The following is a 19,900-nucleotide window of genomic DNA, read 5'->3' as shown; positions in this document are numbered from 1 at the left end:
TTTGTTTTGGTCCCTTTCCTTTCCCACCCTGGGACAGAATATAAGTGATATCAGAAACCTAGTGAAGTGAGACCGAAGAAAGATGAGCAAGCTGTAGACAGAGACAGAAGAGGTGAATACAGAGCTACAGAAGAGTTTATTGAGCATGCTACACAGGTAAAGCAAAGTACACACAAGAGAGAAGATAAAAAGTGGAGAAAGAAAAAAATCTCAAACAACTAAGTCAGACCAAATCTCCCGACTTTGTTAGAAAATTATTTTAATTGTGCCTCTTCCAAACTATATCTGAATATTACATTTCTAGAGCTGTAAAAATGTAACTGATAGAAAATATACATGACTTCTCTTGAAAAACAGAATCTCATTTTCTAGAAAGTTGAGGTTGTGGGATTCTTCAAACAATTGTGGGTATTACATCTATATCAGCTTAAAATAACCATAGAAGGAATGAAGGTTGTTGATTCTGAATCAGGTCCTGTGTCTTATTTGTTCAGATATACAAAATATATCAGCAGTTCACTAAAATATTGTTCCTTTCCTTGGCGATGCAATGTAAATTAAAACTAAAAAAGGCACATACACTTTGGTCCCAACCTTCATCAGTAAACTGCAACACGTTGACGTCACTACAGATACTCTTCTATTAGCCTCTTCCAACGCATGCAACAGCAGATTTTTTTGTAACACTTTATTTGAACTGTACTTCATAATATTGCCATGACATTTGTTTCGTCATCTGTAGGACAATGACAGTTATGAAGTACAGTTCAAATGAATAAAGTACTACCAACTTAAATTCCAATAACTAGACCAGGCAGTACATGCTTAGGAAACCACTCAACTTCTACCCATGTACATAAACCAAAACAAAAGAAGGTAAGGAAAACTAACACCTAAAGAATAGCAACATTGACTATTTTAGTAAATGGATGACTTGTGGAAACAAAAACAGTTAAAATGATCATACAGATGGAAACTTGGATTAAATCTGCATTGTTGGTTGTCTGTTCGCAAGAAACCTCAAGCACGGTGGTCCAAGTTAGCGCAAAAAAAAACAATTGTAAAAAGACTGATTCAACTTCAATCTCATATGGTTCCCCACTCCACAACAACTATAGTGACTTTAACAAAATAAAACCCGGCACAAATTCAACACCTGCAACTGAAAAGGAGAAGCTTTTTGGGTGGCAGAAGTTCAAACTGCACAGTCACATGGGAGAACAGAAATCATGTTTTAAACAAATATTACACATCAAAATTAATGTGCCTCAAAATCTGACTGCAGGGATTCGTGTAAATATTTAAAATGTAAAAAGAGTTGATATTGTCAGGTAAGGCACATATCTTATGTAACTAATCATAATAAAGAGATGCCAAAGTCCATTCATCCACCCTTCATAATAAGAAGATGGAAAAAGAAAATGGTTTGCCTATCATACAAATGGAATATGGGACTTACACAGGGGTCAGGGGTAAAATTTCCTCAAACCATACAAGTACAACAACTTATTTTTTTTTAATACACATTTTAGTTTCTGGTCCTCTCTGAAGGAATGACTGATAACACGTAGAAAGAAAAAATAGAAAGAACTACAATGAGGTCAAAATGTGGTCCCCCAGTCCGGAAAGATTGTACAGGATAAACGAACAGCAGCCAAAAGCCATTTGGAAACAGAAAGCGATGGATGTTGTGGAGGATCATTATGCTGGTTTAGATGGAGGATTTGGAGAAGGACACTCTCAGGTGGTGGTTGTCACCCATGTTGTAGTTGTGGAGGTCAATCAGACCCTGGATGGCCTCTTCCACCGTCGACATCTGGAGCAGCGCCATTTTGTGATCCCTGGGAAGAAGACAAGATGGTTACATCAGAATTTATATTCTTCTCTGCTCTCAAAAAGCCCACAGAACACACAAACATGCACATATTTGGGTTACACAGGGTCAGTCAGTGTAACACCCTGGAGCTAGCCACAGAGCTAAAGAAATTAATTCACAAACAAATCAAGAACAACTGTAGCGCAGTTACGTTATTATAGTGGTAAAGAGAAAAAAATACTTACTGGAAAAACTTGAATGCGTTCACAGTGCCCCCGGCGTTGGAGAACAGTAGTCTCAGGTCTTCTTCAGTTACATCCGTTCTGTCGAAACACATGAACTTAGCATTCCAACAAAAGACAGCCAACCCAGACCATAGGGTTCTCTTTAATTTCTTTCCAGGTATAGACGTTGCCAATAGTTAGCACAGATCTGGGATCAGATTACCCTCCCCAAATACCGTTGAGTGAGAAACTGCAAAACTGACCTTGGATCAGGGGCTACACTGACACAGATGCAGGAGCTGCTTACTACGTCCAAATCCTAACAATAACCAGTATGAGCCAATATAGACAACCGAGTATCTAGTCTAGGGGCCATGACATAGACTTACGGGATGTTGGAGAGGTGGAGGGTGGTGGAGGGAGGGAAGATGTTCTGAAAGTTCTTGGAGCCGGGCTTCTTGAAGCGGTGCAGGGGGGAGTTGGTGAAGTCCTTGGTAAGGCCCTGGTCATCCAGTCCATCCCTGGGCAGCTGCACTGAGGTATGCTTGGACAGAGCCACCCTGATGACCTTCCCATACATCTTCTGACCATTCAGGTGACTCATCGCTGGAAGCAGATTGGATTTGTATTAAGTGTGCATGGTTTGTTTTATCCAGCTGTAATGTGTTCCGAAAACAAATGCCCCTGTGAGGACGTTTATCCTATCCAATTTCAGTTAATTTAACATTTATTTATCCAGGTTACATCAAGAAAATAAAACAAATATTCTTATTTGCCACTTGAGAACATGGGAAATGGAATAATATTTAAAATCCTTTTTAAATCAGCCAGTTAACATGAGAGTTGACAGTTGGGGAAATGGAGGAGAATCTTACCTAGCTGGGCTTGACTGGCATCGGCCATCTGTATCAGAGCACTGTCCTTCTTATTGTAAAGAATCTTCACCCTCTGGGTGTCCCCATAGACCCCTGTGTTAAAGCCATGAGCAGACGAGAGGAGGGCGAGGAGGAAGAGGAGACAGTGAGGAAAACAGTTAGCGCTGGAGATAGAGGGAAGGTTTAGGCAAGACAGAGAGAGAAAGAGGCTAGATAGAGAGAGTAGGCTTGAGATCATTCATCAGAATTAAATGGAGGCGTGTGTCTGTAAAGGTCAGACAGAGAAACCCTCAAATAGAGAAGTTAACAAGCTCTGTGAGATGTTTAGCCAATCAAACTACAGTACATGCCAAATCAATTTACCATGCATTTGAACAAATCTATGGATGGATCAATTTCAATAGCCGAAACGAGAGATTGAGAGAGATAACCAAACCAATGGAACAGAATAACCTATTCCTAAAGACTACAAGCCAAACCAGTTACAGTGTAAGGAAATAAAATAAAAAATGTCTCTTAACAGGAATAAGCAACAACAAAAGAAGAGAGCGGTAGAGCGCTAACAATAACATACCGAAGAGAGTAAACAGACTTTGGGGCGTAACCATCTTTAGAAGGAGAGAAGAGCAAGCAGCGGAAGACAGGTAGAGAGGTAGAAGAGTCGGAGCGGAGGTAGAGAGCGTAGCGGAGATGGACAGATCATCCATAACGGAGGAGGGTGGTTTCCCGTAGAATGGTGAAGGTGGTCATGGAGTATGGTTCAGTTAATTTGGGGATAAGGTTGGTCCAAGGGAACAGGTTGGTTTTGTTCAAGCACCAATCATGAACAGTGGGGTTACAGTGATGGATGAAGCAAGGGGAATAGATGGGGGGGAGGGAGAGAGAGAGAGGGAGAGAGAGAGAGGTGGGAGGAGCAAATGCAAATATTAAAACAAAGTGAGGGAGGGGGACAAAAATAAATACAGGTCAGTACACTGGAAATGCAGGAGTTTGGTCAGAAAATGGCCAGTTCATGTACTTAGTCAGAACTAAACAAGCAAATAAATTGTGCCAAATGTAAATCACCCCCTGGACAAACATGGGTAAGGTACATTCAATGTCAAATCATAATCACACCATAATCATAGGAGTAATAGCCTCGCAATGAAGAAACAAAGGACATGCAGTAGGCTAAAGCTTGAAGTTCAGGGTCCAGTTTTTCAAAAGGTATCTATCCGGATAGAATTAAATAGAACGGGAGTTCCCATTCAAGTCAATAATTGGTCTGTTCTATTTCTATGCATTTAATCCTATCCGATAGGCAAAATCCAGATGGATAACTTTTTAAAAACTGGGCCAAGGAGATTTCAGCTAAAACGTGTTAAAGAGTATGAAGTGAATCAAATTTGTCCAAAGACCATGCACACAAATCTTGAGACAACAGACATGAAACCACCTGAGTTATGGCATTCAACAATCATGTTTGGCCCCACAGACCAGTACCAGTCAAAAGTCTGGACATTGCAACTCAAGGGTTTTCACTTTAGTTTTACAATTTTCTCCATTGTATAATAATAGCAACCCAAAAAAAAGTGTTAAATGAAAATATTTAATATTTGAAATTCTTCAAAGTAGCCACCCTTGGCATTCTCTCAACCAGCTTCATGAGGTAGTCAACTGGAAAGCATTTCAATTAACAGGTGTGCCAGTTAATTTGTGGAATTTCTTTCCTTCTTATTGCATTTGAGCCAATCACTTGTGTTGTAACAAGGTAGGGGTGGTAGACCAAGTCCATATTATGGCAAGAGCAGCTCAAATAAGCAAAAGAGAAACAAACGACAGTCCATCATGACTTTAAGACATGGTCAGCCAATTCGAAAAAAAATCAAGAATTTTGAAAGTGCAGTCGCAAAAACCATCAAGCACTATGCTGAAACTGGCTCTCATGAGGACTTGCTTCACAGAGTTCAAGTAACAGACATCTCAACATCAACTGTTCGGAGGAGTGAGTGAATCAAGCCTTCATGGTCGAATTGCTGCAAAGAAACCACTACCAAAGGGCACCAATAAAAAGAGATTTGCTTGGGCCAAGAAACACGTGCAATGGACATTAGACTGGTGGAAATCGGTCTTTTGGTCTGATGAGTCCAAATTGGAGATATTTTGTTCCAACCACCCTGTCTTTGGGAGACGCAGAGTATGTGAACGGATGCTCTCCGCATGTGTGGTTCCCACCGTGAAGCATGGAGGAGGTGGTGTGATGGTGTGGGGATGCTTTATTTAGAATTCAAGGCACACTTAACCAGCATGGTGACCACAGCATTCTGCAGCAATACACAATCCATCTGGTTTGCGCTTAGTGGGACTATCATTTGTTTTTCAACAGAACAATGACCCAACACACACCTCCAGGCTGTGTAAGAGCTATTTGACAGGGGAGAGTGATGAGTGCTACATCAGATGACCTGGCCTCCACAATCACCCAACCTCAACCCAATCAGATTGATTGAGATGAGTTGGACCACAGAGTGAAGGAAAAGCAACCAACAAGTGCTCAGCATATGTGGGAACTCCTTCAAGACTTCTGGAAAAGCATTCCTCATTAAGCTGGTTGAGAGAATGCCACGAGTGTGCAAAGCTGTCAAGGCAAAGGGTGGTTTGTTTAACACTTTTTTAGTTACTACATGATTCCATACATGTCATTTCATAGTTTTGATGTCTTCACTATTATTCTACAATGTAGAAAATAGTACAAAATAAAGAAAAACCCTTGAATGAGTAGGTGTCCAAACTTTTGACTGGTACTGTACATGTTGAGAGTGTGGGAAGTAATAACAGAGTCATAGTATCTGAAATATAAGGTCCTCTCCATAGAGATCTCACACGAGACAGGCAGACGGAGAGATCAAGTTAGGAGAGGAGAGCAGAGAGGAAAGAGATGGTTACGTTTCAGTTCAGTATGGCAAAATGAGAAAGAAGGATAGAGAGAATAGCAGTGAGAGTGATTCAGACAATACAAAGTCATCATATGATCTTTCATATGAGCCAGAGAGGAAAGCTTAGAGAAAACTAGAGTCCCCTTCCCCCCCCCCCCATCTTTGAAGAGAGCGAGAGGGGCTCAGTCTGCACTGGCAGACTTGGAAATCATGAAGAGGCAGAGAGAGCGAGAGAGAGAAAGAGCGAGGGAAAGAGGACAATAGAAACAAGAGCATGTGTGTTAGGCGTGTGAGAGGGGTTAGGTCCATGTCTGGATGGGAAGGTAGGTAGAACAGTACTGACCTCTTCATTGAGGTTGGAGGCCAGGAGCACGCCGCTGGAGCCCGAGTGACCAGACAGAGCCACCCTCCCTGCAGCAGCAGCCGCCGCCGCCGCAGCATTTAGCGGGCTCAGGGCACCTGGAGAGAGGTCAGAGGTTAGAGCAGGGGTCCCCACTGTCCTTAGAGTACCAGAGAAAGTAGTGCACCGTGTTGTCAATATAACGTTTCATAAACAACTCAAACGGGGGCCCTGTAAAATCTGATTCTTTTCAAGCAATGTTTCTTAACTTCCCAAATGATGTTCTCAGTTTTATGTGTTGGTCTTAGATTTGTTTTTTTACTCTCAAAATTTAAATTGTTCCTAGAGAAACAATGAAATTGAATGTTCTGCGTCCATGGCAACAGTTAAATCAAATCAGGACACGTTTTCTTAGGGTCTGGAAGAAAACAGTACCAGTCAAAAGTTTGGACACACCTACTCATTCAAGGGTTTTTCTTTATTTTGACTATTTTCTACATTGTATAATAATAGTGAAGACATCAGAAACTATGAAATAACATATGGAATCATGTAGTAATGTAGCCTTCAAAGTAGCCACCATTTGCCTTGATGACAGCTTTGCACACTCTTGGCATTCTCTCAACCAGCTTTTCAACAGCCTTGAAGGAGTTCCCACATATGCTGAGTAGGTGTCCAAACTTGACTGGTACTGTATTTATTGTGCAATTTCCCTTTAATAGCGCATCTAGTCCTTTAAATTACGTATCTAGCGAGTGAGGAATGTGCCGACGTGCATGCATAGCGATGTTTCTGCATTGCCGCTGCCCATTTCATGGCAAAGTTTGCAAATAACAAATTATAGATACAAATGATATACATACTCATGATATACTGCTGCCAGGTAAGCCTACTTTGCAGTTAACGGTTAATTGAGGAGGTTTTGAGGAAAACATTTGTGTCAACCTACAAGACAGTTATCACATCAACTGGCTTCACGCACGCACCACACAGATAGACGGGCAATATTACAGATAGCTTAAGCTTTTTAAGTCAAGTGGCTAACACTAACTATGGTGGGATAATGTCAATGTTGCGTTGATTAGATAGTAGCTGGGAGCTTGAGGGGTCTGATTTGTTTATGACAGTTTGCGGTGGGAACATGTGAATTGCATGGCAAGCTACTCATAGGTGGGTTGCGAGCTACTGTTAGTTTGCGGTCGACCTGTTGGAGATAACTGGGTTAGAGGGATCAGGACGTAGACCCAACAAGAGCCTGAGGATGCATTTGGGTCACCCAGGGCCCAGTGTGGGTGGAGATTTCACTTTAGGACCAATGGAATGGTCTAAGATGTGCAAACCCCACCCACCCAGAGCCCCGGTTGAGGTAAAACAAATGTACTTTCCCTGGCAGACAGGCACAGCCAGTCCAGCAAGAGTGATTCCACCTGACACTGGACATTAGGCTTGGGCGATATTGCGTGTATTTTCGAAATACAGGCGTCCCAGATGTGTAGCTCAGTTGGTAGAGCATGACGCTTGCAACGCCAGGGTTGTGGGTTCATTTCCCATGGGGATCAGTTCGAAAATGTATGAACTCACTACGTAAGCCACTTAATAAGAGCGTCTGCTAAATTACTAAAATGTAAATGTATGATTTACAATGCTAGCTATGCCACTGCTTATAATGCCACTGTGGGCTCCCGGTCTAAGGCACTGCATCTCAGTGCAAGAGGCGTCACTACAGTCCCTGGTTCGAATCCAGGCTGAATCACATCCGGCCGTGATTGGGAGTCCCATAGGGCGGCGCACAATTGGCCCAGTGTCGCCCTGGTTTGGGGTGGGCTGCCATTGTAAATAAGAAATTGTTCTTGACTGACTCGCCTAGTTAAATAAAGATTAAATAGAATAAAAATAACTTTAAGAAATAGAAAATGTGTCAAATAAATGACATCCAGCTCAGGTCTCAAGCTATGCAGTTGGTTTGCTAAGTGGATAGATATCAAGCTATGCAGTTGGTTTGCTAAGTGGATAGATATCAAGCTATGCAGTTGGTTTGCTAAGTGGATAGATATCAAGACGAAGCTTCTTCGTTACAGCATAGACATTCAATCCCCTCCCGGATCAAGATCCCTGTTGCCCAAATTGTTTTGTGTTCAAAATTAAATATATCTAAATAGCACCTCGTGTGCAATTCGGGTAATACCGTATACAGAAAATCTGGATACCACCCAACCCTACTGGACATAGGAGATGGATGAAATTGACAGACATGAGCAGAGATAGACAAATAGACCCCACTGCACCAGAGATATAGAAAGCAGAGCTAGTCCCTAAACCAGTGTTGAGCTTCCAACACCTCCCAATCCCAAGAGCCCCAAAGAAGACATTAAGAGGAAAGAGAAAGGAAAAGAGAGGGATCTACCTGGGATCTTACCAAGCAGAGAGTTGGAGTCCTTGCCTTGAAAGGCTGCAGCCATGTTGGGGTCCATGGCAGGCTGTCCATCCCCGGCGGGGAGCTCTGGCCGGGTGTAGTCACGGCTCTTGTCGTTGTTGTACTTGACGTTCAGGTTGACCAGCTTGGAGTAATCGATGCGGAGCGTACAGCACGAGTTGTAGATGTTCTGACCATCCAGGGCCTGAGTAAGAATGGAAACAAGTTTCAGGTTTATTTGCATGTGGAAACCTTAGCAGTGCTCTCACAATAGAAACAGCGAGAAGTGTACAAATACGCCAACGAGTAATGAAATTGTACAACTCAGTTAATTTCACGGTCCCATGTGGCACAATTGGTAGAGGATGCCGCTTGCAATGCCAGGGTTGTGGGTTTGATTCCCACAGGGGACCAGTACGAAAAATGTACACACTCACTACAGTAAGTCATTCTGGATAAGAGCACCTGCCGAATTTCTAAAACGTAATTATGAACTCTTGATTGCCATGAGAGGTCTGCACCGCGTATCACAGTCTCTCTTACTCTGTGGTTCTTAGAAAAACGCTCTATCATACCTATGTATTTATTATCATCACTAGGACTACTCACAATTTTGGCTTGCTGTGCGGTAGATGGGTCGTTGAACTGCAGCAGGGCCTGGAACTGATTGTTCTTGGTGAATGTGATTATCTTCATGACCGTGCCGAACTTTGAGAAGATCTAACAGACAGAAAATACAGGAAATGTGTTTAAAATACAACGTCAACAACATTGCTGATGTTTGACTATCAGAGAAAATATTAAAAACCACAACAACAACAAAACTATAATAATAAATATAGATATTTAAAAAAACACACCCTAATTTCTGCAACGAGATAAGGTCAGATGAGGTAGTGGTCAACTATGTACAAATAAAATGGAGCATACCCACAAGAAAATGTACACTGCTCAAAAAAATAAAGGGAACACTTAAACAACACAATGTAACTCCAAGTCAATCACACTTCTGTGAAATCAAACTGTCCACTTAGGAAGCAACACTGATCGACAATAAATTTCACATGCTGTTGTGCAAATGGAATAGACAACAGGTGGAAATTATAGGCAATTAGCAAGACACCCCCAATAAAGGAGTGGTTCTGCAGGTGGGGACCACAGACGACTTCTCAGTTCCTATGCTTCCTGGCTGATGTTTTGGTCACTTTTGAATGCTGGCGGTGCTTTCACTCTAGTGGTAGCATGAGACGGAGTCTACAACCCACACAAGTGGCTCAGGTAGTGCAGCTCATCCAGGATGGCACATCAATGCGAGCTGTGGCAAGAAGGTTTGCTGTGTCTGTCAGCGTAGTGTCCAGAGCATGGAGGTGCTACCAGGAGACAGGCCAGTACATCAGGAGACGTGGAGGAGGCCGTAGGAGGGCAACAACCCAGCAGCAGAACCGCTACCTCCGCCTTTGTGCAAGGAGCACTGCCAGAGCCCTGCAAAATGACCTCCAGCAGGCCACAAATGTGCATGTGTCTGCTCAAACAGTCAGAAACAGACTCCATGAGGGTGGTATGAGGGCCCGACGTCCACAGGTGGGGGTTGTGCTTACAGCCCAACACCGTGCAGGACGTTTGGCATTTGCCAGAGAACACCAAGATTGGCAAATTCGCCACTGGCGCCCTGTGCTCTTCACAGATGAAAGCAGGTTCACACTGAGCACATGTGACAAACGTGACAGAATCTACAGACGCCGTGGAGAACGTTCTGTTGCCTGCAACATCCTCCAGCATGACCGGTTTGGCGGTGGGTCAGTCATGGTGTGGGGTGGCATTTCTTTGGGGGGCCGCACAGCCCTCCATATGCTCGCCAGAGGTAGCCTGACTGCCATTAGGTACCGAGATGAGATCCTCAGACCCCTTGTGAGACCATATGCTGGTGCGGTTGGCCCTGGGTTCCTCCTAATGCAAGACAATGCTAGACCTCATGTAGCTGGAGTGTGTCAGCAGTTCCTGCAAGAGGAAGGCATTGATGCTATGGACTGGCCCGCCCGTTCCCCAGACCTGAATCCAATTGAGCACATCTGGGACATCATGTCTCGCTCCATCCACCAACGCCACGTTGCACCACAGACTGTCCAGGAGTTGGCGGATGCTTTAGTCCAGGTCTGGGAGGAGATCCCTCAGGAAACCATAATTTAATTTTGAGTGTGACTCCAAATCCAGACCTCCATGGGTTGATAAATTGGATTTCCATTGATTATTTTTGTGTGATTTTGTTGTCAGCACATTCAACTATGTAAAGAAAAAAGTTTTTAATAAGATTATTTCATTCATTCAGATCTAGGATGTGTTATTTTAGTGTTCCCTTTATTTTTTTGAGCAGTGTATCGCATTCAGAAATCTGCTCTCCGACACAAAATGTGAAGTTGTGAGAGTACCTGCTGCAGCACATCCAGAGTGACTGGGTAGAACATGTTGTCGATGATTATTCTGAGCACAGGGCTGGATGCAGCTGTTAGAGCCAGATCTGAACCCGATGTAGGGGTACCGCCTCCTTGGACCGCTGACACCGCCTGCAAGACCGCCTGGGCACGCTGGTTTCCGGCGTCTGTTTTGAGTTCTTTGTGGTTGGAGTACTGGATGAATACGGGGACGTTACGAACATGCGGTGTCACAGTAGAGTAGTAGTTGACCATAGTAATTGCCGCTTCCTCTGTCCCCAGCTCCAAGAAAGCCTGAGGACCAATGGACAAAAAGAGAAATTATAGTTCTGTTACAATATATACCCAATGTCATTCTATGGAGTCTTATGATACAGAAATTATACAGTTATATTCAACTAAACTTGATCATTTCTGTATTATAAGACAAAACAAGGAAAGGGACACAAAACAAGGAAACCTAACAAATCACTATGAAAACTTCAACAATGTGACCATGACATTAACTTCAGACAAACACAGCCAATGTTTTCCAATCCTAAATGGCAAGTTTCAGAAGGAATACCAATGGATTAAAACACAGGCAATTAGGAATCACTCAGACAAAGAGGTCACACAAGAAAGGAATCTAAGGGGCAAGAGCCAAACATCTCCCACTGACCACTCACTGAAAAATAGACATTTGGAAGGGCCCGGCAACGAACAAAATCTAAAATGGCTGCAGAATTGTTCTGGGCCCACTCACCTGGTTTTTTCCCTTCAGAGTCAGGATATTGGTGACCTTCCCGAAAGGTAACCCCAGGGCAATGACCTCCGTTTCTGAAGTTTCGTTGGGCAGTTTTCTGATGTGCAACACACGAGAAGGAGGAGCCTCCATCCTGTCTTCCACTCTCAGTTTTTTACTGTCACTCCCGTTGGACGTACCATCTAGATGGACAATAAAAGTAATATTTTATTCTATTTGTCACAATGTAAATTGGTATCCTGCTCTGCTCTCAATCTGCCCACCAGAACGCACACAAACAACTTAAGGCGCACAGAATGATTGTGGTTGTGATTAGAGGTCGACCAATTAATCGGAATGGCCGATTTCAAGTTCTCATAACAATCGGTAATCAGTATTTTTGGCCACCGATTTGCAGATTTCTCTCTTTTTTACACACACCTTTATTTAACTAGGCAAGTCAGACTAAGAACACATTCTTATTTTCAATGATGGCCTAGAAACGGGGGTTAACTGCCTTGTTCAGGGGGGATTCGTTTTATCATCCTTCATGTTACTAGTCCAATGCTCCAACCACCTGCCTTACACTGCACTCCACAAGGAGCCTGCATGGCAGGCAGACTACCTGTTACGCGAGGGCAGCAAGAAGCCAAGGTAAGTTGCTAGCTAGCATTAAACGCATCTTATAAAAACTATCAAATATATTCACTAGTTAACTACACATGGTTGATGATATTACTAGTTTATCTAACGTGTCCTGCGTTGCATATAATCGATGCGGTGCCTGTTCATTTCTCATCGAATCACAGCCTACTTCCACAAACGGGTGATGATTTAACAAGCGCATCTGCGGGACAAAAAAATGTACCTAACCATCAATGCCTTTCTTTAAAGTCAATACACAAGTACATATTTTTAAACCTGCATATTTAGTTAATATTGCCTGCTAACATGAAATTGTGTCACTTCTCTTGCGTTCATTGCACGCAGAGTCAGGGTATATGCAACAGATTGGGCCACCTGGCTCATTGCGAACTAATTTGCAAGAATTTTACATAATTATGACATAACATTGAAGGTTGTGCAATGTAACAGTAATATTTAGACTTAGGGATGCCACCCGTTAGATAGAATACGGAACGGTTCCGTATTTCACTGAAAGAAAAAACGTTTTGTTTTCGAGATGATAGTTTCCGGATTCGACCATATCTGTGTGTTTATTATATTATAATTAAGTCTATGATTTGATAGAGCAGTCTGACTGAGCGGTGGTAGGCACCAGCAGGCTCGTAAGCATTCATTCAAACAGCACTTTCCTGCGTTTTGCCAGCAGCCCTTTGCAATTCTTCAAGCATTTCGCTGTTTATGACTTCAAGCCTATCAACTCCCAAGATTAGGCTGGTGTAACCGATGTGAAATGGCTAGCTAGTTAGCGGGGTGCGCTAGTGTTTCAAACGTCACTCGCTCTGAGATTTGGAGTAGTTGTTCCCCTTGCTCTGCATGGGTAACGCTGCTTCGAGGGTGGCTGTTGTCGATGTGTACCTGGTTCGAGCCCAGGTAGGAGCGAGGAGAGGGACGGAAGCTATACTGTTACACTGGCAATACTAAAGTGCCTATAAGAACATCCAATAGTCAAAGGTATATGAAATACAAATCGTAGAGAGAAATAGTCCTATAATAACTACAACCTAAAACTTCTTACCTGGGAATATTGAAGACTCATGTTAAAAGGAACCACCAGCTTTCATATGTTCCCATGTTCTGAGCAAGGCACTTAAACGTTAGCTTTCTTACATGGCACATATTGCACTTTTACTTTCTTCTCCAACACTTTGTTTTTGCATTATTTAAACCAAATTGGACATGTTTCATTATTTATTTGAGGCTAAATTGATTTTATTGATGTATTATATTAAGTTAAAATAAGTGTTCATTCTGTATTGTTGTAATTGTCATTATTACAAAGGGGAAAAAAAGAAATACAAATAATCGGCCGATTAATCTGTATCGCCTTTTGTGATATAGCCTGGAATTGAAGCAGGGTCTGTAGTGATTATTACATCTATTGAAGAAAAGACAGAGGAAAGGGGGGGGGGGTGCCTTGTAAGAATTTGCAGACGAGTAGGTAAACCACTACTACCGTTCAAATTATTGCCCAATGTGCAATCATTGGAAAACAAACCGGACAATCTACGAATGAGACTATACTACCAACTGGACATTAAAAACAGAAATATCTTATGTTTCAAAGAGATGTGGCTGAACGACGACACAGATAACACAGAGCTGGCTAGCTTCTCCGTGCATCGGCAGGACAGAGCAGCTACGTCTGGTAAGACGAGGGGTGCGTGTCTATTTGACAATAACTGTTGGTTTGTGTCTAATATTAAAGAAGTCTTGAGGTATTGCTCGCCTAAGGTAGAATATCACCACCACTTTACCTCATTTCTACCAGCATGTCACACGGGCAACCAAAGGCGAGGGGAAGAAATTATAAAACTCTGGACGACCTTTACACCACACACACGTAAGGCCCTCCCTCGGCCTCCATTTAGCAAATCTGACCATAATTATATGCGCCTGACTCGGGCTTACAAGAAAAAACTAAAGCAGGAAGTACCAATGACTCGCTCAATACGGAAGTGATGAGATGACGAGGACGCTACAGGAATGTTTTGCTAGCACAGACTGGAATATGTTCCGGGATTCATCCAATGGCATTGAGGAGTAGACCTCAGGCATCGGCTTCATCAAAAAGTGCTTTGACGACGTCGTCCCCACAGTGACGTACGTACATTTCCCAACCAGAAGCCATGGATACAGGCAACATCCACACCAAGTCAAAGGCTAGAGCTACCGTTTAAAAGGAGCGGGACACTCGTCGGATGTGGCAGGGCTTGAAAAATATTACGGACTACAAAGGGAAAAACAGCCGCGAGCTGCCAAGTGACGCGAGCCTACCGGACGAGCTAAATGCCTTTTATGCTCGCTTGGAGGCAAGTAACACTGAAGCATGAATGAGAGCACCAGCTGTTCCGGACGACTGTGTGATCACGGAACGCCAAGTCTAGGAACAAAAGGCCCCTTAACTTCTTTGGGATAGGGGGCAGTATTTTCACGGCCGGATAAAAAAACGTACCCGATTTAATCTGGTTACTACTCCTGCCCAGAAACTAGAATATGCATATAATTAGTAGATTTGGATAGAAAACACTAAAAGATTCTAAAACTGTTTGAATGGTGTCTGTGAGTATAACAGAACTCATATGGCAGGCCAAAACCTGAGAAGATCCCATGCAGGAAGTGCCCTGTCTGACAATTTGCTGTCCTTCTGTTACATCTCTATCGGAATTACAGCATCTGTGCTGTAACGTGACACTTTCTAAGGCTTCCATTGGCTCTCTAAAGCCGCCAGAAAGTGGAATGGGGTGTCTGCTGTCTCTGGGCAAAGTATAGGAGCAGAGTTTGTAAGTGGTCAGCCTGGGGACAGTGAGACTGGAGATGCGCGGTCACGAGAACTCGCCATGTTTTTCTTTCTCTCTTTGAATGAATACAACGTTGCCCGGTTGGAATATTAATGCTATTTTACGAGAAAAATAGCATAAAAATGGATTTTAAACAGCGTTTGACATGCTTCTAAGTACGGTAATGGAATATTTGGGGGAAAAAATTGTCACGAAATGCGCTCGAGCGTTACTCTTCGGATAGTGACCTGAACGCACGAACAAAACGGAGGTATTTGGATATAACTATGGATTATTTGGAACCAAAACATTTGTTGTTGAAGTGAAAGTCCTGGGAGTGCATTCTGACGAAGAACAGCAAAGGTAATCCAATTTTTCTAATAGTAATTCTGAGTTTAGGTGACCCCGAAGTTGGCGGATGTCAAAATAGCTAGCCGTGATGGCCGAGCTATGTACTCAGAATATTGCAAAATGTGCTTTTGCCGAAAAGCTATTTTAAAATCGGACATAGCGATTGCATAAAGGAGTTCTGTATCTATAATTCTTAAAATAATTACGTATTCCGTCAACGTTTATCGTGAGTAATTTAGTAAATTCACCGGAAGTTTTCGGTGGGTATGCTAGTTCTGAACATCACATGCTAATGTAAAAAGCTGTTTTTTTATATAAGTATGAACTTGATTGAACAAAACATGCATGTATTGTATAACGTCCTAGGAGTGTCATCTGATGAAGATCAAAGGTTAGTGCTGCATTTAGCTGTGGTTTGGGTTTATGTGACATATATGCTTGCTTGGAAAATGGCTGTGTGATTATTTGTGTCTATGTACTCTCCTAACATAATCTAATGTTTTGCTTTCGCTGTAAAGCCTTTTTGAAATCGGACAATGTGGTTAGATTAACGAGAGTCTTGTCTTTAAAATGGTGTAAAATAGTTGATTGAGAAAATAGAATTGTGGTATTTTAGTTGGTTTTGTATTTTGCGCCGTGCGATGCCATTGGCTGTTGGCTAGGGGTTCCGCAGGCGGAACGGGGTTCCGCTAGCAGAACGTCTGTCCTCAACAGGTTAACAGCTTCTACCCCTTCTGCTGAACAATAAATAAAATGGCCAAACAAACTGCTGCTACTCGCTGTTTATTATCTATGCCTAGTCACTTTACAAATTACCTCGACTAACCTGGCTCGGTACCAGTACCACCTGTATATAGCCTCATTATTGTTATGTAATTTTCTTGATAGTTATTTTTTTTATCACATCAAAAACTTTTTATTAACTCCATTTCTTGAACTGTATTGCTGGTTAATGGCTTGTGAAGTAAGCATTTCACGTTAAGGTCTACCTGTTGTACCGCATGTGACAAAATTTGATTTGATGTTGAGGATGTCAAGATACTGATTTAGACCTGTGGAAAAGAAAATTAAGAATAAAGGGAGCTATACAGTAGCTTTCTCAGGCTACTATATTTTCTCTTTAAGGCATTACAGGAATGCTCTGAAGAGATATAGCCTATTGAAATGCACTGCAGGCAGCATCTCTACTCCAATCACATGCAAGCATGTGTATGTTCCCACCTACAGAGGCGCACCAGGTTATTCAGATACTGAAACACCTCCCGTGAGGAAGGTATCTACTAATACAGCCATTCAACTGTCAAACATTCACTAATCCTTTCACTTATTTTAATGGCGTTGGACTCCGATCAAATGATGTATGCAAATTCCATTAAGAGAGGGAAAAAATAAATAGGACCACACTAACTTACCACTGATACTGCTCATGTCAGAGCCACTGTTGTAGAGACTGCTTGACAGCAGCTCATCTGATCCTCTCTGAAGAAAGAAAGAAAACAAAGAGCGAGAAAGAGTGAAAGTGAAATAAAGGCATGGCTCTCTAAGAAGAGACACCTTCCATTTGCAGTGAGCAGAGCCCCTGAAAGACCACAATGAAATAGCTCTCTCTGTGGACAGTTTGAGGAAACGGAGGGAGGACATAACACCAAGAGTCCCCTCTCATTTAGTTTTTTTCCTAGTGTCAGTCGGTTTAATCTCATGGAGTCTCAAGATATCAGACATGTCATTTCATCTGGAGCTCCCCAGCGCTCCCCGAAGGCTCGGAGCTGTCCTCTGTCCGCTGGGCTGCAGTTGCTGGCTGACGTACTCCGAGCACCGCTAAAACTGACAGATGGGACAGCGAGGCCTGGAGCCATTACAGACCCAACTATAGAATAGGCCTGGGTCTTAGTCTTTTTCTCTTTTGTCTGCGAGTGAATTTGAACGAAATGTTCTTTATCGCCAACATGTTTTATAGATGTGATAAATTAGATATGGAGTGCTCCCGTAGGGCCAGAGTCCACAAATACATTCCAGATAATAAAGTTGTCTTTGACTTAAAATGTGACAACTAGACCTAACTCACACCAGGGCTGGGAATGTTTCTCAAAGCAAAGTTTCTTTTGGACATTAAATATTGATGAAAAACACAGAGGCAAAGCCCAATAATACTATCAAAGGGCTGTTTGTTTTCAAGAGTCATTCCTTTAGCAGAAGAGTTAACTTTGTTTTGCTCCAGACGGAACTGCGGTTGTTGGACAAACTGGGTTAGAAGGGTACAGGATCAGGATGCATTTATAAAATAACACCTTTCTCCCTAAACAGAATGGACGTAAGTTGGTCCTATTTAATTACTGTTGTTCTAATATCATAAAAGCTAGAAATTACAATTTGAAATGTAGCCTCATCTTTCTGATCCAATACCACATGCTCTCTCAACAGTAGTAGGCTACATTTAGGATTCTGTGTGCAGATTCTGACTTGAAAAGCACTTTAGTTTGTATTAATTGTAGTAAATGGGTGGGTTGCAAATTTGAGTTGTGTCCCATGTAAGGTATCTGCCCATAAAGTATAACATAGGGGACTAAAACTGGATGGAGGCAATCCTTGACCAAGGTGTTAATCGGGATGTAGTTAGCCTAATGTAACAACTAAGCCTAATGTAACTAAGCTGGTTAAGAAAAATGAGTTTTGCATTGCCAAAGCAATGAGAGAGAATTTGAGATGTTTCCAAGCATCTATAACCTTTGCCATAGAGAGGGCACTGGACTGAGGCTTACCTTTACGCCAACTGCAACATCTCCAATACTGAAAAAGAGAGGGAACATACTGATTAGCTAAGCATAATCTTCCCACAATACAGAGCATGCTGCTAATCTAGCTAGCTACAGTTCAACTAACTAGTTTGTTAACTCACGGGATAGAGAAGGTAGCTAGCCAGCTAATGTCACATAGTAACAGTAACGTTATTAGCAGATACTTTATGTGCAGCACAGTCACCCGACAAACTAACGTTAGTAGCGGCATGGTCAAGTAGATTCGAGCTTGCTAGTTAGCATAGGAAATTAGCTAACGCTAGTCAGATAGCTAACGTTACCCATGGTAAGATTCGCAATTTAGCGGGCTAGTGCCGTGGCTACCTACAAAAAGAAAACCAAACGTTTCTTTCCACAAGCACATAGTTATAACATACACACACATGTTGATTATCTGACCACATATAAAAGGGGAAACATGTATGGCAATTCAAGTTAAACGGTGTTGATGACTTCTACTTTGAGTTGATAGCTAGCTAACGTTAGCTAGATTTCCGATCAACAAAGGATTCAATGAATGATCAACGCACAAGCGAGGACGACACACCCTCGCATGGAATACTATCCAGAGCTAGCTAGCTAGCTAACGTTGAACTGTGCAATGTATTATTCAGCTATGTATTACCTAACGTAAGTTAGCTAACATCAGCAGGCTACTAAACAGTTTCGGAAACAAAATATACTTTGTTTACGTAGCTACCGTTAGCGTTACCTATTTAGCTCTCTCCCAGTTCACTGACATGGGTCAGCCAGGAGTTAGTTAGTCGCTACTAGTAGCTAACCAAGCTAAGGTAACGCTAGCTAGCTAAAACAAACCCTAGCTAGAATCTGACGTTAGCTACTTTACTTTTCAGCGATATATTGCCGCGCATGATGCATTCGTTCAAGAAAAACACAAGCATCGTAGAAGGCCGATTATACATACCCGTCCATTGCCAGAAAATCCTTCTAAACGACACAGTTTTCTGCAATGTTCTCTTTCCAACAACAGAAAACAAAATGGAGGGACTGGAGACCGTGGCGGAAATAGTCGAATAAGGCGGAAATAGTCGAACAAAAAACGTGTTTCGTTTCATGCAGCGTCATGCTTTTTTGTGTTCATTAAAGACGAGAGCATTTTAAGAGATAGTGGTACAACTGTTCTGTATTTTATAGTGGCTTTAAATTGATGCATTATCATTAAGAAGTCTTCATCATTTGACTTGACCATTGAGATTTGTTTTGTTATTTAATGTTACTCTGGATTGTGCCTACATCAAACATGGTCATGGCACATGGATATTTTACACACATTGCATGATCACTGTCCTCTGCTGATGGCAAACGGAGTGTTCAATACAACAGACATAAGCTTGCTTTGGCCTGGTTGGTTATTATTTGAGGGTGTTTTCATATAGGCTATCTGTTGTACCATTTATAAATGAAAGCACTTTATGTATCTAGCTACCCCCCCCCCCCCCCCCCCCCCCCCCCCCCCCCATTTGAAGGTGTTATAAGTATTTGGACACATTTGCTTATAGTGTATTACATTCAGTCAAAGTTTAGTATTTGGTC

The 19,900-nt window shown here is 42.3% G+C and overlaps 1 protein-coding gene across 2 annotated transcripts; it reads right to left on the bottom strand.

Annotated features, from left to right (window-relative positions):
* Nucleotides 1-242: 242 nt before the first annotated feature.
* On the bottom strand, nt 243-19,376 carry ptbp2a (polypyrimidine tract binding protein 2a). Of its 2 annotated transcripts, none has more exon segments than NM_001140032.1 (13): nt 243-1,841; nt 2,062-2,139; nt 2,430-2,646; nt 2,916-3,008; nt 3,490-3,523; nt 6,174-6,289; nt 8,587-8,788; nt 9,193-9,303; nt 11,010-11,306; nt 11,758-11,939; nt 16,964-17,030; nt 18,311-18,338; nt 19,272-19,323. In NM_001140032.1, coding segments are annotated over 13 exon segments (1,563 nt in total). In that variant the 5' UTR covers nt 19,280-19,323; the 3' UTR covers nt 243-1,711.
* Between the last annotated feature and the right edge of the window lie 524 nt (nt 19,377-19,900).

Source organism: Salmo salar, chromosome 19 (assembly GCF_965601325.2).
Source record: "Salmo salar chromosome 19, fSalSal1, whole genome shotgun sequence".
NCBI classification, from domain to species: Eukaryota; Metazoa; Chordata; class Actinopteri; order Salmoniformes; family Salmonidae; genus Salmo; species Salmo salar.
Note: the sequence above shows the minus strand (reverse complement) of the source record. Positions and strands in the feature narration are given on the sequence as shown.